The sequence below is a fragment of the Clupea harengus genome, chromosome 4 (assembly GCF_900700415.2).
Source record: "Clupea harengus chromosome 4, Ch_v2.0.2, whole genome shotgun sequence".
In the NCBI taxonomy this organism is placed as follows: Eukaryota; Metazoa; Chordata; class Actinopteri; order Clupeiformes; family Clupeidae; genus Clupea; species Clupea harengus.
The window spans coordinates 1,193,553-1,217,085 of record NC_045155.1 but is presented as its reverse complement, the minus strand read 5'-3'; the positions used below and the strand labels follow the sequence as shown (position 1 = coordinate 1,217,085).

At 41.1% G+C, this 23,533-nt stretch overlaps 1 protein-coding gene across 18 annotated transcripts in view; it reads left to right on the top strand.

Moving 5' to 3' along the window:
* The first annotated feature begins 3,005 nt into the window (after positions 1 to 3,005).
* Positions 3,006 to 23,533, top strand: part of LOC116220255 (zinc finger protein 664-like) — a 90,263-nt gene continuing 69,735 nt past the window's right edge. For 7 of the 18 annotated variants that reach the window (XR_006152352.1, XR_006152351.1, XM_042707556.1 and 4 more), the window contains exons 1-5: positions 3,006 to 3,252; positions 3,998 to 4,093; positions 4,914 to 5,002; positions 5,336 to 5,396; positions 11,941 to 12,204. Coding sequence is in view for 10 of the 18 variants with exons in the window: in XM_042707556.1 (XP_042563490.1) it covers positions 4,048 to 4,093; positions 4,914 to 5,002; positions 5,336 to 5,396; positions 11,941 to 12,204 (460 nt within the window). In the remaining 8 variants the exon portion in view is untranslated. Of the gene's footprint in view, positions 3,253 to 3,997; positions 4,094 to 4,660; positions 5,099 to 5,335; positions 5,397 to 10,178; positions 10,249 to 11,940; positions 12,205 to 16,746; positions 17,684 to 23,533 lie in introns of those variants that run through there. The other 11 variants (XR_006152353.1, XR_004163508.2, XR_004163509.2 and 8 more) reach the window with 7 other exon arrangements.

Here is a 23,533-nt window from a genome sequence, read left to right as displayed (position 1 = left end):
GCTAGTTACTAGTTATGAGGCGCGCACACACACACAGAACAATGTGTTGGATTTTACGGTCGAATAAGTTACTTCGGCTATTCTATTGGGAAAGTAGTCAAAGCTATCAGAAACATGGAGTGCTTTGACTTGCGGTAACGTAAACAGACGGTCAAAGAGCTGAACGTTCTTAAAACACTGATGGAGGCATGATTTGGTACGGTGCCACACACACACACACAGCAGCTTTACCGACATCTGAAAAACACATACACAATGAAACAGGCGCTCGGCAGCGACCTGACTCCGAAATGATAACAACCTGTTAAATACTCGAACTCTGAAATGCTCGACTACGCCACCTGGTGCCTTTAAAACCAAGAAATACAGAATTGTTATAATTGTACCTTTAAGACACAGATGCACCTTGCACAGATACGCTTCAGTAATAAAAGAGACGTGGTATAAGAATAGAAACATTTATATTTATTTAAAACATGGCTAAATCACAATAAAATATGGAATACGGCAAGAGGGAGGGTAATGGGGTTTATAGGGAGCAGTTGTTGGAGGGGGTTACCTGTCCTGGAAAAGGAGTGAGACCGACACGCCACCCGTGCTCTTGATTCTGGTGCCTACTCACACGTCCTGCACACAACATACCTTAGGCACAGGCACTGCAAAAAGGGATCACTGCAAATGGTGAGGTGCACGTTACCACTCTCAATACGGCATGCAGTGCGCAAAGAGGAGGAGTCAGATCCAGCGACCTGTCCCGTAGACAGTTGCAACACTCTCCGTTGTCCTGGAGAGGAAAGGGGAAGAGGAGTTGGGGTTAAGCCTAACTGGCTAAAACCAGGCAGAGTTCAAGCTTTTGAGAAGGCTTACTCTAACTAGGGAAGAACGCTGGGGCAGCCAGTACCGCACCTATCGGTCAAACAAACAAATACATCAGCAAACAACAAAAACTACAAAAGGCAAAAGCTGAAATTAAACTAAATGTATAGTAAAGCAAAGCAGCAGTGGACAAATCTTCCTGAAGGAAGAAACCAAAATGTAACATCTATTATGTACATGATACATAATAAGCATGTCTGGAATTTATCATGCGCAAGTCAACATTGTATCATGTTACCTTTATGTATCACTGACCGAACAAACACTGAAAATAGGGCTTCCTGGCATCTCCCAACCAGTGGCGTATCTAGCCCTATTTTTGGGAGGGCTGGAGACCCCCCCAAAAATAAAAATATATATATTTTTATGATTTTGAGATCGTCAAATGCACAACAACCTATTTAGTGAACTTATTTTGTTTAATTTTTAGAGTTAGAAAAAAAATAGTCTCGAGTAGCACAGGAATCCCGCCCGTTTGAGACTGTGGTGTCAAGCGCACGGCTCTGTTTGGTCGTGAGTGAGTGAGCGAGCCTCGCAAGCGTGCAGACAGACAGTGATAACGTCTACTAAACAGACTGGGAGCGACTGTCCGACCCAAGCTGGCGAAAGCTGCCATAATCAGCTGCTGGATATAAAGGTATAGCCAATGAAGTTTAAAATAGTAAAATAAACAAAATGGTTAAATCATAGATGTCGTGGCTCTCTTTTATCATGCCAGTTCCTTGATCCTGTGGGTATGCTACCCTACTCAGTAGCTCAGCCTGCTATAACTAGCTAGTGAACTCTAGTCTACAACGTTAACCTACTCACTTGAGCTGCAAATCCCTAACCATTGGAAATTATTGTGCTACAGTATAATTAGCACCTATCTCAGCAGATGTCTTCACTCCAAAACTGCACATGAGTTATTCGTATATGTTTTTTCCTCAAAGATGTGTATAAACTGCTGCTGGTTGATGACAATATACCTATAACTTAACAACCTGTAACTCTACTTTCATAAATAGGTTCCCCCATCTCCGTCCCTTCAGGACGAAACTGAGATGGAAAGCTTCTGGGCTGGAATGGCAACACAGAAACATAAGGTATACACTTTTTTTTGTCTTTCTTTTTGGCAGGTGTGGCTTGGCTACATCTGTTGCTTTTATTGATGCATGCATATATTGTGTCATACATGATGCAAACTATGCATGTTGTATCTGAACGTATTAATCAAAACAAAATGTATACCTAAATTTCCCTCTGGATTAATAAAGCATCTATCTATCTATCTATGTTTTTCCATTTTGTTCTTGGTTCATTTTCCATAGGTGACAGGAGCCAAAGAATTTGAGAGGCTTGCTGCCGTCGCCAAGCTGGTCCTGGTGTTGCCCCATTCGAATGCAGATGCTGAGAGGGTGTTTCCAGTTGTGGGACTGAACAAAACTAAGACCAGAAATAGCCTGGCATTGGATGGCACCCTGTCCTCAATAATGGCCATAAAGATGGCCAACTTGGAGCCCCGCTTCAGATGGGAGCCCCCCTCAGAGGTCATCAAGGCCTCCAAGAAGGCCACAGGCCAGTACAACCTTGCCCACAGATCTTAGACAATGACTAAACAGCTTCTGATCTGCATCTGATACCTCATTTTTAGTTATTTTTGTCATGTGTTGATCCATTGTATTGCTTAAAAAGGCTACTGTTTAAGCACTTTAAGCACTTTATTTGTTGCACTTTTTTGTTTGATGGAACGTGTTGTGGGAGGCTTTGAATAATGAAAAATATTTCTCCCTAACTAATCTCGTAATTTTTTGCTAAACATAAATCATTAAGTGCTCTTAAGAATTAAATTATTAACAATATAGGTTAGGTTTCAGTTAAGAATTAGTTGAATACCATTGTAATCAAAATGTCAATCAACCTACCTTGGTCAAATCTTAAACACAGGTCTATTAATTAGGCTATATTGTGGTACATAGACAGTCATTGAGGCACAACAATAGTTTTCTGGTTGAATGTTCAGCTCAAGTCTAGAAGGCCCTACAAGTCATGATCAGATGAACATGAATCAGAATAAGTTCAGGTATTGCACATCTTTAGCATACGACCCAAAAATCCACTAGAATGCAGGAAATAACATCTACTCAAACCAAAATATCCTGGGGGTGGACCTTCAGCTATGTCTTTGCTTCACAGAATGTAACCAATGTTGTCCATCTCCAGTAGACCTTTCCGCATCAATAGAACGGGGAGCAAGAATGTGGAAACCCAGAGACCTACATTATACTACCTGGTGAGCCTGTAGTACTTTGGCTAATGAATGAAGAGCCACTGAGTGCTACTTGGGGCCGTGGCAGACCTGGACAGAAGCTACGGTGGCTGCTGGGAGACAGGACGGTAATTCTGCCGGTTACACACGGATTGCAAATTAAACCACAATAACAAAATTTGGGGTGCGCTGTTACACATTCAGTTCAATTTCTATGGTAGGGGAAAACAGCGATTGAACGCGCTGCACCAGAAAGAGCTGAAGCGCGGCCTAGGACCAACCAGCACAATATTTATTATAAAAACAGTTATCCTGCCGGCTAACTAATTGCACACATAAGCAAATAGGCATAGAATCTTCAATTGATGTAAGTATCATAGCAGGTTTACCATAAATAACGTCTGAGTTACATAGTAACTTGCAATTAGCAATTAACAGCCTAGTGTCGGAGATACATAGTAAATTGCAATAGGCATACCAGATAATCCATAAATAGCACCAAACGACAATAAACAGCAATAGAATACAGTATAACACACAATAAGTGTATACATCACCATATAAATGACCATACACATGATAAGAGTACAGTGTATAGTAGGCTACTCATATCATGTGTATGGTCATGGCCACTGCTGTAGATAGACTGTACATACAAGCTAACTGCACATTTGAGTAATAGCCAACATGAGAATGTAAAAGATTCATACCAGGAAGGTTCCCCAGTCCAGTGTGGCAGTGGGAGATTAAGGAGCCGGCTGCCGGAATGTAGGTTACTGGCTTAGATGGTGAATGCTACCGGCACGAACCGATGTCTGTAGCCTACTGTGAAGGAAGCGAAACTAGCTGATTGTGGAAGCTAATAATCAACAGGAGGAATACGAGCAGCAACGTGGACGCCAAACAATTCTTCCAGCGAGGCGATGCCGGTGAATTTCGCAGTTGCAATATTGAAAGGATCAACGTCAGGTACGCCACACAGCTGAGAGGGGCAGTTTAGAGGCAGCTGAGCTGGGAGATGTAGTTTGCTTTGGGCAGCAGACAGCGTCAGGTAAGGCACGCAGCTGAGAGGGGCTGTTCAGAGGCAGGTAAGCTGGGAGATGTAGTTTGCTTTGGGCAGCACGACCACATTTATATTTTATCAATAAAAAATAACAGTGAGGTACATCTAAATAAAAAAAGATTACACATTTGGCTTTTCGACATAAATAAACCATTTTTGTACTTAAAAAGTCTGCTGTTACTGGCGAATCTGCTGTTCCTGGCGAATCGCTATAGTTGTTTCCTTGGTTCAAGTTGCTGATAATATTTGGTTATACTGGTTTTGTTATATTTTATTTTTATATTTTATTTGATTCAATTTTCTTTAAAGATCCCCAATGAACTGCACCTCAGTCCAGTAGATGGCGGTAATACACGTAGCTTGTAAACCGCCATAAAACTCTACAGAAGAAGAAGAAGAAGTTGCTGATAGTTAGCGAAAGAATCCATTTAGCCTGGTACACTGAAAAGTCACGAGAGTACTCTTCGTGGTTATCTTCTGACGTCTTCTCTCTTGGTAACACAAATCTGTAGCTCTTATAGGGCTAACAATATATCTAGAAATCTTCCACTGCTAATTGAAGTTGTACTGTTTCATTGGTGCCAGCAAAATGAGAGGGCACACGCTTTTGCCATTCTGTAGAGATCAGTTTAACATACAAAGGCTTATTATTACAAAGCCACAAGCATGTTTTGCTCATTTCTGTTGATTTCGACGCAATCAATGAACGCAATACTTTCTCCAAAGGGGATTACATAAGTGGACGAGTTACTGCAGTGGTTTCAAGTCCAACGAGGATCCAGTCACTCACCGTCAAGGCAAAGGGTAAAGCGAATGTGAGGAGTGAACAATACTATTAGACCACAGTAGGCTAGTATCCTGATAAAGAAAAATATTTTCCAACTTACTGAAGGAGAGCCTACATCCTTATGGTAATGTATTAGTATGCAGTCTTTCTTATTGAAATAAGAATGAATGTACCTTGTACAATTATCTTATTATTATCTAGTTAATCGGTTAGGATTTATGGTAGCTTGCTGTAGCTTGGGTATGCTGTAGTGGTAAATAAGAAAGCTAATCAACTGAGTTTTGTAGAGTCATAACATTAATTTATGTTATCAATAGAGTTTGTTCTTTGTGGTTCTTGATAATGTATCTCACTTTAACAGGGGCTGTCGATCATGGACCTGGAAGGCATGTGTACCCTTTCACATTCCAGCTTCCCAACAAGTAAGTTGCTGGCCTAACCTGACTGAATCTGTGTCTGTGATTCGCTCACAAACTAAATTTGCTCACTCTAAATCAGTGGTTGTCAACAGGGGAGTCAGGGCCCACAAGGGGGCATCAGAGAGCTGCAAGGGGCTCTTGGGGTGATGGGAAACTATTTAAAACAAAAAGTCTAACTATCAAGTAAAACCCACATTTGTACAGAGAGCTTTTTTTTCATATAAACACTCAAACTCTATTTCTATTTAAAGTTCAAATTAAACCAAAATAACAAAACTTGCGGTGCGCTGTTACACATTCAGTTCGATTTCTATGGTAGGGGAAAACAGTGATTGAACGTGCTGCACCAGAAAGAGCTGAAGCGTGGCCTAGGACCAACCAGCACAATATTTATTATAAAAACAGTTATGCTGCCAGCTAACTAATTGCACACACAAGCAAATAAATATAATCTTCACTTGATGTAAGTAGCATAGCAGGTTTACCATGAATAACGATAACAAGGGTAACTTGCAATTAGCAATCAACTCTAACTATCAAGTAAAACCCACATTAATACAGAGAGCTTTTTTTTATATAAACACTCAAACTAATTTCTATTTAAAGTTAGATTAGAATGAGTCATGAAACATTTGGCAATCATATTTTGTGTTTTATTGAATTTATAAACTTTCAAACTCTGACACACATGGACATATTGATACATTAGGATCATTAGAAAATGCTGTAATTACAAACCTTAAAACCAGTAATGATTCAACTAACATAAATAATGCAAACAAGTTAATATTATATAACACTTGCTATCTGTGGATGTATGGGAATAGGAAAGAAAAAATTAAGGATTCAGCTTGTGAGGTTTACACCGCTTTGGAACACACCAGCTGAGAATTACTGGAATGACCAGTTGAGTTGATGATGCAAGGTTTTCCACAGTATCTTGCCAGTATAAATATATAAACAAAACATACCTCTGAGCACAGTGTTGAAAGGGTACCAGTGGTATGTGATCAGATGGCCGTAAATGCCCTCACAAACATAGTCCAGGTTTGGTCAAAATCATATTTGTATTGAATGTCAATGTGTCTCGTATAAGCTATTGATAAACTGAAAGTCTGAAAATGTTGAAGGTTCAAAAAGTTGTTCAAAGTTGAAGGGCCCTGTATAATTTTTTTTTAACAATTGCTCAAGAAGTTTAAACCAGTCACTATGGTAAAAACTGATTCTGGGGTAATATAGCTAAATCGTTGGGGGTCTTGTGGTGCCTTTGTTCATGTCTGTGCCTTGGGAGCCCTCTTTAACAATGGGTTAACTGAGGAGAAACGTCCGCATGGTTCTCTGCTTGACCAAATTTTTGATTGTTAAATGCCTCTGGTTGTTGATGGCACATAACTTTCAAAAACCAAGTTTAGTTTGTTCTTAAGTATGGTTCTTGCAATGTAAACTGTTTTGTAGTTTTTGTTTACAAATATGTGCTCCCTACTGAAAGAGTATGCTGTTCTTCGGCGAATTCCCTGATGAAAACGCCAAGGTCTGTTTCTTGGTTCTAGTAAGCTTGATCAGGTTAAGAGACTTGTGGAAGACGGTTTAGCGAAATAATATGTTTATTCTGATACACAGTTACCTCGGCACAGCACGGTCATTTTATTACAGAAATGCACATTACATTTATAACGTAGAATTAACATATGAAACAAGACATAAAGTTATGGGAGGGGGTGGGTGTGTCTGGAGGTCAAAGGGGAGGTCTTGACCAAGGGCTATAGCCAGGTAGGGCCATATAAATGCTAATACATTTACATTTAGTCATTTAGCAGACGCTTTTGTCCAAAGCGACGTACAAGGGAGATAAGTAAAGCTAAGAGCAATAAATACTACTTTACATAAGAAAATAGAAAAACGACATAGAAAGAAAAATAAGTGCATGAATGTAACTGCTGAAGTGCAAGTTAAGCACTAGTCAAGGTGCCAGTTTAGGAAGGGAGGCCCCTGCTCTGGTAGTACTAGGCAGTTCGTTCTACCAACGTGGAACTACAAATGAGAATAGTCTGGATTGCCGTGCTTGCACAGACGGCTGTGCCAAATGACGCTCACTAGACGAGCGCAGCGTCCTGGGTGTAACATTTGCCCTTACAAGAGCATTTTGGTAGGTGGGAGCAGAACCAGCAAGCACTCTGTAGGCAAGCATAAGTGACTTGAACTTAATGCGAGCAGCTACCGGCAGCCAGTGGAGCTCAATGAGTAGCGGGGTGACGTGTGCCCTTTTCGGTTGGATGTTGTATAGCGCAAAGCGGCACGACCTGGAGACAGAGGCAATGTGGTCCGTAAAGGTCAGTTGGTCATCAATAATGACCCCGATGTTTTTTGCTGTTTTGGATGGAACAAGAGATAGAGTTTATTTAGATATAATAGATTTAAAGCTACTATTTACTCCTTTGTTGCATGGTGTCCACATTAAGCATGGTGTTAGATAAATTAATATCAAGACGTTAATATTAATGAGACCGAGACCAGCAATCAGAATTAAATCAGTACTTTATCTTTTGCAAAAGAGGAAGTGTGTTACAACCAAAGGTTATGAGCAGACTCCAAAGAAAAGCTGGGCACAGCCAGCCTATATGTTTACATTTAGTCATTTAGCAGACGCTTTTATCCAAAGCGACTTACAAGGATGTATACACATTTTTTACATTTACACTGATGGCACACTGCACATCAGGAGCAATTTGGGGTTCAGTGTTGTAAGAAATGAAGGAGTCCTCGAGGTCCAAATAAGATTCAAGCTTTAATCCAATAATGCGCAGTAGCAGAGTACACGAAATACTTCGGATTCAACGGCGTCAGAATGAATACCGTAACAACGTAAAACACCACACTTATATACAATCAATTCATGAATATTTACAAACTCATAGAGAAAAGGGGATGGCTTGGTTTACCCTCTGTATAATAATTATATCTGTGGTTTTAATGCATACTAATGAAGTTCTAGGGAGTTCTCCTTGTGAATAAGATTCTGGCGACCATTTGTCTGTTTGGAAGATCAGCGTGTCCTTCTAACAATAGACCTGCTGATTGCGTTTCGATGGCCGCGCGATCAAGATGGCTTTCAGACCCTGGTTCTCCTCCGGTACCCATTCTATAATTGATGGCCGTCGCTGAGGTGTTAAAGCGGCGCCAGGGTGTGGACCTCTCTTGTTAGCGTAAGACACCATTTGTGGCAGAAGTTGGGCTATTTCATTGATATCAAACTTTTACTCCTATTACTTCAGGAAGGATTGTATCAATTTCCCACAGTGTCTTGCTCAAGGACACTTCGACAGGGAATCGAACTAGTAACCTTCTGATTACTAAACGACTTCTCTACTTCCTGTACCACTGTCGCCCCCAGTGTGATATGTGAGTATAAAAAACAGGTTTCATGACAGACAAAGGGAGGTATTCTCCGTCCATTCGCTACAGAAGTTACAACAGTGATCTCAGAATATGTCCTTGAGAGAAGAGCGGTATGCATGACTATCAATACAAAAACAGGTGGTTTGCCTCAGCAAGAGAGTAGGCCTCCTGTAGGCCTCAGCACACAGGATAAGCAAGCAGTCTAAAATACAATAACAATGTCCTCATTACATTTCTCTATCACATGGTCAAATTCCAAACAGACTTGTTGATATGTACAGCACTGTCACTGGAATAAGGCACCTTAATCCGAACAATCCAAGCACCAGCAGCTGCAGCATGAGCAAACTCATCTTAAGCTACCCAGAATATTTGCTACAACCCATTAATGATCTTTTGCAGGCAGTTTTAGACATCCCAATGGCAAGAGATCCACATATTAAACTTCCTCTGGTTGTGCTTCCACAAGAGGACGATGGGTCAACATCAAAGGAATGCAGGTGGAACCAGTAAGCCTCCTGTTTGTGAAATGCCTGAGTTGATATGGTTGCAAAAAACAAGCTTCCGTAGACTTTTTAAGCACATTGGTTCCACATGAACAAAATGTGGTGAATCTCAGTTTAGAAAATGTACTTAGGCCTACATGTAAACCTTTCCCAACTAGTTATAATGAGAATTGTTTAAATTATTTTTTACATTAAACGGGTGGAATAGATTTATTTATTTAAGGGACACGATGCAACAATTATCCACTTTCTGATACATGTTTTATAGGAAATTCGTTTTGGTATCATCTCCAGATTCATTCTGATGGTACTGTATATGTTCATGTGAAGAAAAGACCATGTCACAGTTTGGGCTGGCTCCTCAAGGCCCTGAGCCGGGTTTTCCATTCTCAGCTTCTTTGTAACTCAGCTTCTTTGTAACACTGCATGTGGGGTTTGCCCTCCATCAGGTCGCTCTGTGTTTTTGCCTGGACTCTTCTCTTCCTGGTTCCCTGTGGGTTCTGCTACTGGCACACCTGACACTCAATGGACTCATTCACTATTGTATTTAAACCTTGCTCAGGGATTCAGTCATTGCTGAATTATCCTGCCATCAAGTGTTCTTATAGTCTTGGCCCTGCAAATGGGAAACAATCAGTGCCTCGGACCAAGCCATGAATAATTCTAGCTTTTCAACATATTGCTTCAGGATCATGAAAGGGAGGGGCGTGGTATAATTGGCTGTTGAACTCAAAATATCATCAACCTCTTGCCAGAATCACAGACTACAACTTTTAACGCAGGCATTTAGCAAAAATAAACATGTGTACAAAATTGTATTTCACAAAAGTAAATTCATGGTCACCTTCTCTCTTTCTCTTTTTACTTGCAACCTCTTCCCCAGGTGTGTTTCCTATTGTATAAACATAAAGGTGCAGTACAAGATCAAATCAGCAAGCATCTCTGAGAGAATTGTGAGTAAATAAACTATTTCTATGTCAGTCACAATAGATGTACAGGCAAGGTCAGGGTAGGAAATGTACATATTTTTTAGGGGGCAATTTTTGCCCCCACTGACTGAAATCCAGGGGCATTTAGAATAAAATTGGGGGCACTTTTTGAAACTTGTGAAATAACATTTAACTATGTTCAAAATAATAAACATACTTATTTTAGGCTTAGAGTATATGGAGATTGTCATCAAAAGGCAATAATAAGACTATTAAGCAGTACTCTACAAATTCAAAGTATTTTCTTACAGAAAACATAAATTAGACAATCATATTAAATTGCATTCTTATTTCTTTGTGGTTAGTTATTGTTATTATTAAATTTTTTTAAACAACTATTAACAATTATAAGTTTTGTCTTTCTTTTTTATAATAATAACTTATTATATTTATTGATTTTGTTGTTACCTTTAATCATGTACCTACCATAGTACAGGAAATACAGTTAGGACTAGTTAGCTAGCTTGCAAGCAAGCCTTTGTAGCTAACGCACTATCAGAGCTAGCTAACGCTAGCTAACTGACATTTAACTAGCTGACGTTTAACTAGCTAAACCGAACTAAATAATAAAAAAATATATTATTACTAGTTATCATTCACCGTAGGCGATGGCGTGTTGCTTGGCGCCTGGTGACAAAAGGCCTTGTATTTCTTTATGTTTTCGCTCCCCTTGATGAAGTCAGTGTGACTGTGCTGGATTGACAACGATTTGGCAACTCGTTGTCCACAAATCCGACATGCCTTGAAAATAATTTGCGTCTTTTTCTCGTTGTCGTCATCCTCCACCCCAAGCCAATCTAGCTTCCATTTTTCGAATGAAAATTGTATCTTTTGGAACCTGAGATGGTGACGGAGACTGTGTTTGCTGATCCTCATTTCTCCTCACACTCGCAGTCACAGGTCTGATTAAGAAGCGCTCCATTTATAATTTTTGTTAGAACGTTCGGTTCTTCACGCACACTCAACATCAGTCAAGGCGAAAATCTAAAACATTTTATGGCAACTGGACCGGGTCATATAGGCTACGACGTTTTTGACAAGTTGATTAAATTATTATTAGACGAAATTATGGGGGCATTTTTTGCCCCTCTCCTAGTGATATCAGGGGCAAAATTATATTTCTTAGGGGCAGTTTTGCCCTCGTGTATTTCCGACGCTGGGCAAGGTTTAGTTGGAGGCCTGCCAAAGAGAAAGCCTTTTTTATTCATGTAAGTTGTATTTACTAGTGTTACAATCTTAAAGTAAGGTACATCATCTCCATTACCGTTCAGTTCACACATCCACCCCACCCCCCTACTACACTCCTTTGTGTAGTCTCAGCAGGTTGATTTATGGCCATGCCCACCCGAGGACCATCAGACGTGTAAACGGTGCTCATAGACCTGCCCATAATCCTTTGTCATGCAAGTTTGCATTCCAAAAGCTCCTACAGCTGATTGGCTAGGTTTGAATCCAGGAAGCTAATAAGTCAGACAGAAGAAGCATTATGTTAACACCACAGAGTCAGATTAATGAACTCACATTTAAAAAAATGGAAAATGTACTGTATGTATAATTCACCAGCAGTACAGCTATACCGTAGTTTTTTCTTTGCAGATGTTTCACTATATCGTTGCATTTAAGGATAGTTTGACCAAGTTTCTGTTTCCAAAACAGAACTAAAGTCAGAAATGTCTGGAGTTACGGAAACATCACAACAGCTCATGTCAGTGAAGAAGGAGATAAAAGAAGAAGAATTTGAGTATTTGTCTGCAATTCAGACAGTGGAAGAAAAGCGTGGACTGGAATGTGAATGCAAGACTGAAATGTACACGCCACCAACCATGACCTTGAAAGAAAAAACGTATTCACCAATGGAAATTAAAGATGAAGAAGAATTTGATTTAAGTGAATATGGTCACTATGTCTCTTCTCCTACAAGTAAGTTGCTTGTTCATCGTAATGTGTTATGTATAGTAACAATACTTGCATTTTTGAGAATTTTTGGCTAACTTGTGCTTCACAATGCGGGACCTATTTAGAGAACAGAGATACTGTGGAGATACCTTACTTATGGGATACTATCTGCAGTCTGTATATTCAAAAGAGAGAAAGAGTCTGCCATAATTTTTTTCTCTAGCTCTGTAATTCATGTGTTTGGATCTCTGTTTGCATTTACATGTAGTCTCTAGGTAGACACTTTTATCCTAAGTCACTTCCAATTGCAGTACATTTCTAGCAAATAACCTATATACAGTGGGGAAAATAAGTATTTGAACCCCTGCCGATTTCGCAAGTTTGGCCACTTGCAAAGAAATGTGTGATCTATAATTGTAATAGTAGGTGTATTTTAACAGTGAGAAACAAAATATCAACAAAAAAAATCCAGAAAACTGCATTTATGACTTAATTTGCATTTGATGCAGAAAATAAGTATTTGAACCCCTAGCAAAACATGACTTAGTACTTGGTGGAATAACCCTTGTTGGCAAGCACAGACGTCAGACTTTTCTTGTAGTTGGTCACCAGGTTTACACACATCTCAGGAGGGATTTTGGTCCACTCCTCTTTGCAGATCCTCTCCAAATCCTTAAGGTTGCGTTTTCAATGGTAGGGAATGGGGGAATGAGGTTCAAGCCCAATATTCCACATTACATGGCCCCATCCATAGTCCCCTCGATCACCGATACCGCACGAGGGGATATCTTGCATGGAGCCCCAGACCTACTGTAGAGCGATGGACAGTTGTTTGGTGTTGCTTCCATTTACGAATAATCGCACCAATAGTTGTCTGCTTCTCACCAAGCTGCTTGCCGATGGTTTTGTAACCCATTCCAGCCTTGTGCAGGTCTACAATCTTATCTCTGACGTCCTTGGTCAACTCTTTGGTCTTGCCCATGGTGGTGAGGTTGAAGGTGTGAAGTATGATTCTTTGGACAGGTTTCTTTTATACACGTCACCAGTTGAGATCAGGTGTACCTTGTTCAAGTTCAAGTTTATTATCATTTACTCATAAACAGCATTTATCAGTAATGAAATTCTTTGTGCTCAATGTCCGTTCAACTTAGAGAATAAATAAATGGAGAATGGAGTATCCAGCATAAATAAATAAATAAATACTGGAGAATGGAGAAAAAGGGTAGGAAAAAGAGAAAAAAAATTGTAGTGCAAAAAGATATTTCAAGGACAGTTCAGCATCCTGATGGCATGTGGGTAAAAACTATCCCTGTATCTGCTGGTACGGGACCTTATACTCTTGTATCGCCTTCCAGAAGGCAGGAGGGAGAAAAGACTGTGGCAGGGATGACTAGGGTCAGAAATGATCCGCTTGGCCTTCCTCCTGCAGCGCTGGCTGTAAAGGTCCTGAATGGATGGCAATGCAGTCCTTGTAATACGCTGTGCAGATTTGACCACTCTTTGTAGTGTCTTCCTGTCCTGGGCAGTGCTGTTGCCAAACCATGTTGTAATTCCACCAGTCAGTATGCTCTCAATGGTGCAGCGGTAAAAATTGGTCAGTACAGTGCAGTCCATGCCAAATTTCCGTAGTCGCCGCAGAAAAAAGAGCCTCTGTTTCGCTGTCCTTGTAACCACACCAATATGGTGTGTCCAGCTCAGATCCTCGCTGATATTGATACCAAGAAATCTGAAACTTTTGACTCTCTCCACAGCTGTGCCCCCGATGTGAGTGGGTGCATGTTCTCCCTGCAGCCGCCTGTAGTCCACTATCAACTCCTTGGTTTTTGCTACATTAAGCAGCAGGCTGTTATCCTGACACCAGAATGTCATTGTGGCCACCTCTGCTCTGTAGGCAGACTCATCACCATTCTTGATGCAGCCGATAATGGTGGTGTCATCAGCAAACTTAATGATGGTGTTGGAGCTGTTAGTGGTTGCACAATCATAGGTGAACAGGGAGTACAACAGTGGGCTTAACACACAACCCTGTGGGGCACCAGTGCTGAGTGTTAGACTGGTTGAGGTGATGTTACCTAGCCGTACTGCCTGTGGCCTGTCTGTCAGGAAGTTCAATATCCAGCTGCACATGGAGGGACTGATGTTCAGGTCCTGTAGTTTCATGATGAGCCTGGATGGTACTATGGTGTTGAAGGCGGAGCTGAAGTCAATGAAGAGCATCCGCACGTACGTGTTGTTCTGATCCAGGTGAGAGAGAGCAGTGTTCAAGGCCAAAGCTACAGCATCATCTGTAGACCTGTTCGGCCTATATGCAAACTGGAGTGGGTCTAATGCAGGTGACAGGCAGGATGTAATGTGGTCTTTGACTAACCTCTCAAAGCATTTCATCACAACAGAGGTGAGTGCGACAGGGCGGTAATCATTGAGACAGCTCACTGATGGTTTCTTAGGGACTGGGATGATGGTGGCCCTCTTGAAGCTATTGGGGACGACAGACTGGGACAGGGAGAGGTTAAAGATGTCACTGAACACCTCTGCCAGTTCAGGAGCGCAGGCCTTGAGAACACAGCCAGGGATGTTGTCAGGTCCTGGAGCTTTATGCACATTCACTCTCCTGAATGACTTGCACACATCAGTCACAGATACCTGGAGAGGGCAGCTGTCTTGCTCCAGCAGTACCTCTGACCTGGTGTGAGACTCAAATCGAGCATAAAAGGTGTTCAGCTCTTCTGTAAGAGAAACAGAGACCTCTGCTTGATGGCTCTTTCCTTTATAATCAGTGATAGTCTTCAACCCACTCCACATGTCTCTGGTGTTGGATCCTGTGTAGTAAGACTCCACTTTCTCTCTGTACTGTCTCTTTGCCAGCTTGATGGTTTTTCTGAGTTCATATCGGGCTATTTTGTACTCACATGGGTCTCCAGAATGATAGGCTGCTGTACGGGCTTTGAGTGCTGAAGACACTTCTCCATTCACCCATGGCTTCTGGTTTGGAAAAGTTCTGACGTTCATTCGCTGTACAACGTCATCAATGCACTTGCATATATAGCCTAATACAAATTCAGTGTATTCATGGATGTTAACAGCGGCATCCCGAAAAATTCCCCAGTCTGTTGTTTGAAAACAGTCACATAGTGCCTCATCTGACTGCTCTGTCCAGCGCTGTATTGAGCGAATCACAGGCTTTTCACGTTTCAGCTTCTGCCTATAGCATGGTAGTAGGAGAACAGAGGAATGATCCGATTTGCCGAAGGCAGGGCGGGGGCGGGCTTTGTACGCATGACTGTACGGCGAGTAGGCGTGATCCAGGATGTTTTCACCTCGAGTTGGAAAGTTAACGTGTTGGTGATACTTCGGTAAAACTTTCCTGAGGTTGGCTTTGTTGAAGTCGCCTGCCACAATGAATGCAGCCTCTGGGTGTAGAGTTTCCTGCCGATCGATGATTTCATACAGTTCATCCATAGCCCGTTTGATGTCAGCTTGGGGTGGAACGTAAACAGCGACCAAAACAACTGCAGAGAATTCCCTGGGCAGATAAAATGGTCTGCACTTGACCATTAGATGGTCGAGGTCAGGTGAGCAGCCCGACAATGTTTTTTGCGCATCCACACACCACTGGTTGTTAATCAGGATACACACACCACCTCCTCTATTCTTGCCCGAATCAACTGTTCTGTCCTGCCGATGAATGGAGAGGCCACCGGGTAGGATGGCAGAGTCTGAAATTGAGGGGTCCAGCCATGTCTCCGTAAATACAAATGCATTGCAGTCCTTAATATCCCGTTGAAATGCCAACCTGGCTCTTAATTCATCCAGTTTGTTGTCAAGTGACTGGACGTTAGCAAGTAGGATACTAGGAAGCGGAGGACGGTGCTGTCGTTTCCTTAATTTCACCAGGATCCCGGCTCGTCTCCCCCGTTTCCCCCGCCGGCGTCTTTTCACTGGTATCCAGGGTAAACAGCCAGGTAAACAACTCTGGTAACCAACGGAGTGAAAGTCCCAAGATGCGTTTGTAGTTTGTAAATTCAGCCTGATATTCAGTAAAGCCTCTCTGTCGTACGTGATTAGCGCTTGACACGTTGTTAATAGATGTGAAAATAACATTATAAAGATGAAAAAAAGTGTAGAGTTGAGGAGGACACTGAGCTACGGCAGCCATATCTCCGGCGCCGACGTCACAAAGGAGTTAGGCCTAATGAGGACTAATCTGTGTGCTTCTTGGGCACATAACTGGTCATTGGGAGCCAGAATTCTTGCTGTTTGCTTGGGGGTTCAAATACTTATTTTCTGCATCAAATGCAAATTAAGTCATAAATGTTATAAAATGCAGTTTTCTGGATTTGTTTGTTGATATTCTAATTCTCACTGTTAAAATACACCTACCATTACAATTATAGATCACACATTTCTTTGCAAGTGGCCAAACTTGCGAAATCGGCAGGGGTTCAAATACTTATTTTCCCCACTGTATAGTATGTGTAAATCAAATGTATCTGTATTGTAGAAATTGCATCCCAGATAGAGTAGAAGAGTGAATATATTTCTGAACTTTTAAAAATGATCTTACAGGAGACATTCAAAGGATCCAATCTAACAACAAAGGGAACACTGAGGAAAAAAGAAACAGATGTCACAACCTGTCACACCTAACGGTACATATGATGAAACATACCGGAGAAAAGCCAGTTCAGTGTTCTCAGTGTGGAGAGAACATTAATTACATATCTAGCCTCAAGGAACCCCAGAGGATCCATACTGGGGAAAGGCCTTATCAGTGTTATCCGTGTGGAAAGACCTTTAGCCACATGTCTCATCTTAGGACACACCAGATGATCCATGCTGGGGAAAAGCCACACCAGTGTTCTCAGTGTGGAAAGGCCTTTAAACAAATGTGTGATCTCAAGAAACACCAGAGGTTCCATACTGGGGAAACGCCACATCAGTGTTCTCAGTGTGGAAAGGCCTTTAATTTCATATCTGACCTCAAGTCACACCAGAAGATCCACACTGGGGAAAGGCCTTATCAATGTTCTCATTGTGGAAAAACCTTCAGCCGTATGGATAATCTTAAAACACACCAGAGGATCCATACTGGAGAAAGGCCTTATCAGTGTTGTCAGTGTGGAAAGGCCTTTAGCCGAATGGCTGTCCTCGAAAAACACCAGAGGATCCATACTGGAGAAAAGCCACATCAGTGTTCTCAGTGTGGAAAAACCTTTAGCCTTATGTGTAATCTTAAAACACACCAGAGGATCCATACTGGAGAAAAGCCACATCAGTGTTCTCAGTGTGGAAAGGCCTTTAGCCATATGTGTAATCTCAAGAGTCACCAGAGGATCCATTCAAATGATGTGCTGCCCTGCTAATACCTGATTGAGTATCACTTACTGAAATATTTTTGATTAGATGAGTTTTAAAACAACGTGTGATGTACCTGATAAAAGTTTATTCCTTCACATTTGAAACATTTGTTAGGGTAGAGATTGAAACATGAATTCAATAAAAACAAAAAAATTAAAGTGAGTTTTTTTCAAGTATGTGTATGTGGGGGTGTAAAATATGTAATCGACAAGCAGCAGTAGTGTTTCTGCAAGCTTTCTAGATATATGGCCTAAATAGCGCCTCATATGAAGATTATCTACACCTCAAAGATGAGTGTTGAGGGTCAGAGATGGGGGAAGAAAGAAAGAGGACGGGGGAGGGAACATATCATTGTCATTGAAAAGGGTAAACACAAACAAACATGGCTACCTCGACAAAACTCCTTGAGAAAACTCTGCACTCACTGTAGTAATGGGGTAATGGAGTATGAATTACTTTTCCTGACAGAATGTAATAAACATAGCAACATCAGGGGGAACTACTTCTCAAGAACAAGACATTTTTTACAAAAATAAAAAGAGAAGTGGGTGAAACAATGCGTACATCTTACCTCCCAGTATCTGCACTCCTGCCACGTATTGAGACAGAATACCACATGACTGTCAATGATAAATAAAATATTATTTAATAATAATATTAAAAACACTATTTTACACACTAAAAATATCTTTCCTTGGCATTTAGAAGACTGATAGATCAGAATTGAATTGATGAAGAGCTGTAGGTGTAGATCAAATCTCAAAACACATCAGGAAATACACACTGTAGACAAACCATCCTTTGTTCTGAACATACACAGCAAATATCAGGTGCATTAATGTTGATGCTTTTATTAGCCATGGAAGCAGAACATTTTAAGGTTGATGTTAAACACCAGTTATCCCTGAGGGTAACAGTAGTTGAAAGTAGATTTTTGGAAGGGGTATGTTTACATTTGATTGAAATAAACAAATATTTTACTACATTACCATATGTTATTATTGCTGAGGTCTTCTAGAACATAATCATATATGCCACTTTTGCATCCATGTTTTTAGTGAGGTGAAATATACAAAGCATTGAAGCATGTCAAACTACCTAAAAGAGTCTAACAGGCCTTGGTTTCCCAAGTGTTAAAGGTACAGGTTTGTATTTCAACCTTGTGTGATAACCTTAGGGCTACTCCTCATAAGGATTGTAGTTCTTTAGCTTGCAGCCATGTTATGTGTGGGTTGTAGCTGGCATGAAAAGAACTACTAAAGCTAGTCTGTCATGTTTCCTTTTTCTAATTTAGCCTCCTAAAAACAATACTTTCATACATCGTATTGTCAGTAATATAATGGCAAAAAACAATAATAGGCTAATGACAATTATGATATTTAAGTTAAGTACTAGTAGACGTGCAAGTTAGGAAGGGAAGTGCTCTATGAAGAGTTGGGTTTTCAAGAGCTTCTTGAAGGTAGAGAGGGACGCCCCTGCTCTGGTATGGCTAGGCAGCATGTTCCACCAATGTGGAACTGCAAATTAATTAGTCTAGATTGCCGTACTAGGTGTGAATGGGGGCACTGGTGTTGGTGATGGGTGGGGACCCAGTCTGCCCTGCTGAGTTCATGGGGGTTGGGAGGTCAAACCTATTAAAATTGGTTCAGCTTGTTTGCACATTCCAGGATCCCCTCAACGGCAGTGCTTGACTGTTTGTAGCCAGTTATCTTTCTAACAACCCCCCCCCCCCCCACACACACACACACACACACACACACACACACTTCCCTGGAGCGGTTGGCCTGTAGCCAAAATAGGCAGAATCTCTTAACAGTGAGCAGGTGAAGAGATTTGTTGCCATACTAGATTCTAGAGTAATGGTAGAGTAGAGTAGAAGATCAGTGAAGGAGTGAATAATCTCTCAGGTCTGTGTCCCTCCATTTCAACATATCTTGCAAGACACATCAACACAGCTGAAGAAATGCCCAAACTGGAGTTGCTGGGTCACAGAAGTTTGTAAAACTGTTGAGATTGATGTGCTGTCTGTTTGACTTTTCGCTAGTATGAAGGCACATGCGCAATGTTGTACTATGAAGTAGGGCCTTTACGGATCCTGGGTACAACATGCGGCTGTTGTAAAAGAAGACTCAATCAAAAGGGGTTAAAGTGGTTCTCTGTGTTCCAGTTCTGTAAAGCACAACATCAATTAGAAAACTCTTCTGAAACTGATTTTCTCCCAGTTACTTGTCAGTGTTTGTGAATGGCTCAGTAATACCCACTGGAAATGGAAAATATTGCACTGAAAAGGGGATGCAGGTAAGTAAGTAAGTAAGTGTTCCATATGATATAGCAGTGGCCTTCTTTTAAAAGCTCACGATGCGATGGCCCGGATCAAAAAAGTGTGCACCGGATACAATGTGGGATGAATCGCGATGCATCGTTTCTAACATTTTTGCATCTGTATAATCTGTTGTTTTTATATAGAATCGTGTGTAGGCGAACACCATTTAATATTTAGAGACGTGACCAATGATTTGTGACCAATCATTTTATATTTAGATACAGTGGGGAAAATACAGTGCCCTCCACAATTATTGGCACCCCTAGTGAATATGAGCAAAACAGGCTATAAAAAAATATGTCTTTGCTGTTTATCCTCTTGGTCTTTCACTATAAATATTCACAAAAATCTTACCTTTTCATTGAAGTAAAATTACTGAAAGAAAAAAAAACTGTTGACATTAAATATTTTTCCCCAAAACATTCCCCAAAACACTAGGGGTGCCAATAATTGTGGAGGGCACTGTAAGTATTTGAACCCCTGCCGATTTCGCAAGTTTGACCACTTGCAAAGAAATGTGTGATCTATAATTGTAATAGTAGGTGTATTTTAACAGTGAGAATATCAACAAATAAATCCAGAAAACTGCATTTTATAACATTTATGACTTAATTTGCATTTGATGCAGAAAATAAGTATTTGAACCCCTAGCAAAACATGACTTAGTACTTGGTGGAATAACCCTTGTTGGCAAGCACAGACGTCAGACTTTTCTTGTAGTTGGTCACCAGGTTTACACACATCTCAGGAGGGATTTTGGTCCACTCCTCTTTGCAGATCCTCTCCAAATCCTTAAGGTTGCGTTTTCAATGGGAGGGAATGAGGTTTAAGCCCAATATTCCACGTTACATGGCCCCATCCATAGTCCCCTCGATGCAGTGGAGTCGTCCGGTACCCTTGGCAGAGAAACAGCCCCAAAGCATAATGTTTCCACCTCCATGCTTGACGGTGGGGATGGTGTCATATTCAGCATTCTTCCCCCTCCAAACATGGCAAGTCCAGTTGATGCCAAAGAGCTTGATTTTGGTCTCATCTGACCACATCCTGTCTCCCAATCCTCCTTAGAATCATTCAAGTGTTCATTGGCAAACTTCAGACGGCCCTGTACATGTGCTTCCTTGAGCAGGGGGACCTTGCGAGTGCTGCAGTACTTCAAACCATTACGGCGTAGTGTGTTGCCAATGGTTTTCTTGGTGACTGTGGTCCCAGCTGCCTTGAGATCATTCACAAGCTCCCCCTGTGTAGTTCTGGGGTTATTCAGCACCTTTTGGATGATCACTGATACCGCACGAGGGGATATCTTGCATGGAGCCCCAGACCTAGAGCGATTGACAGTTGTTTGGTGTTGCTTCCATTAACGAATAATCGCACCAATAGTTGTCTGCTTCTCACCAAGCTGCTTGCCGATGGTTTTGTAACCCATTCCAGCCTTGTGCAGGTCTACAATCTTATCTCTGACGTCCTTGGTCAACTCTTTGATCTTGCCCATGGTGGTGAGGTTGAAGGTGTGAAGTATGATTCTTTGGACAGGTTTCTTTTATACACGTCACCAGTTGAGATCAGGTGTACCTTGTTAGGCCTAATGAGGACTAATCTGTGTGCTTCTTGGCACATAACTGGTCATTGGGAGCCAGAATTCTTGCTGTTTGCTTGGGGGTTCAAATACTTATTTTCTGCATCAAATACAAGTCATAAAAGTTATAAAATGCAGTTTTCTGGATTTTTTTGTTGATATTCTATTTCTCACTGTTAAAATACACCTACCATTGCAATTATAGATCACACATTTCTTTGCAAGTGGCCAAACTTGCTAAATCGGCAGGGGTTCAAATACTTATTTTCCTCACTGTAGATTCCTCCTCTCTAACTATTTCCTAAGCGCGCTTTCATCTCCAGCTGTCAGTGGCCGTCTCTCGTGAAGTCTCTCTGCCAAGTTTCGCGCGAGTTGGAGGCGTGTCCGTGAGAGTGTTACCATGGCGGTTAGAGTTAGACGTCCCTAGAACTTGTAATAAATCCAAGCTTTGGCAACACTTTGGATTTACGAAGAAAGATGGGAAATTCGATAAGACCCATGCAATCTGCAAAATATGTCGTGCTGCCATAAAGTACAGGCAGCACGACTAATTTAGGTTCTCACCTGAAGAGGCGACATGGTGACACGTCTGCCTCCTCCTCGGATTCAGCTATGGCTACAGTGGCTAGCTCCACCAGTACACCTAGCAAGCAGACTGAGCAAAGTATTGCCACTTTATTTGTAAAGATATCCAGCCTTACAGTGTTGTAGAAAACAAGGGCTTCCAAGCTAACCAGCTAGCGAAACCGTTAGCTTACGCTAGCCAGCTAGTAACCTCTGAAAGAGTGTTCAGCACAGCTGGTGACATAGTTACAGCACAGCGCAGTTTGCTTCATCCTGATCATGTGGATCAACTCATATTCCTAAAGAAAACCCTTAAAATAGGACAAATGAGTTAAATTTAGTGTGTGAGGCAGTTGATCCACATGTTTAGGATGAAGCAAACTGTGTTGTGACTGCCAGGTATAGTTAAAAAACACTTAAACACATATACACATACACGTTATCTTTTGTCAGAGACCTTGTTAATGATTTGTTGTCTGACAAATAAATGAATCATTATGTACCATATTAAATTGCATAGAATTATATTCTTTTGCATCGCATCTCGTTGAATCGCATCGTGTCGAATCGCACTGCATCGCAATAGGGGTGTATCGTATCGCATTAGTAGCTGCTTTTATGTATCTTTAATGTATCGGATCGTTGGCAGTGTATCGAGATATGTATCGCATCGTCTTCAGTGATGGAGATGCAAATCCCTAATAGCTAGAGTTGGATATGCTTGTTGTTTAGATCTGCACCGCTGAATCCGGAGTATGTTCCACGTGCTTCAATGCTACCCTTTACTGGAATAAAGACAGATTGCTGCATCAACCACAAAGAAACTTGCTTTTCTCTTACAACATCTTTCATGAAATCGGGATAAATTACCCAATGCCTTGTGAATGTGGCTGAAGGCTAAATTCTCATCAGCACATACTCCCCAGTATTTGGGCCTCAAGTTCTTTTTTTGGTATTACAACCCTGAAAATAGCATTCTTTGAAATCTCTGTCTGGTCACTACTCCTTCTCTGTCTTCTGCTTCTACATGAATACTACTGATTCATTATGACTGTGTGGAAATTCAAAAACATAAATTGTACAACGCACTTTGGAAATAATTGTTGTTGAACAATTACCAGAAAAAAGTATGGACTAATGTGACAAAGCTGTGGCAGGTGCTTTGATCAGTGTATCTGTGAAAGTGACCTGTTGGTGCATGTCAATAAAATCACTGAATCAGAGAAAGAAAAAGAAACTTAAAGGTTCAGGTACACTTTTGGTCAAATTTAGCAACTTGCTCCTCACAGTCTTCTAGCTGTCTGTTCAGGGTGTGTCCTCAAAATAATTCCGGTGTTCGTAAAGTCTTGGCCCTGCAAATGGGAAACAATCAGTGCCAGTGTGATTTGATCATCAACCTCTTGTCAGAATCACCGACTACAACTTTTAATGCTTTACATTAGCAAAAATAAATATGTGTACTAATTTGTATTGCAAAAAGGCAAATCTATGGTAACCGTCTCTCTTTCTCTTTTTACCCACAACCTCTTCCCCAG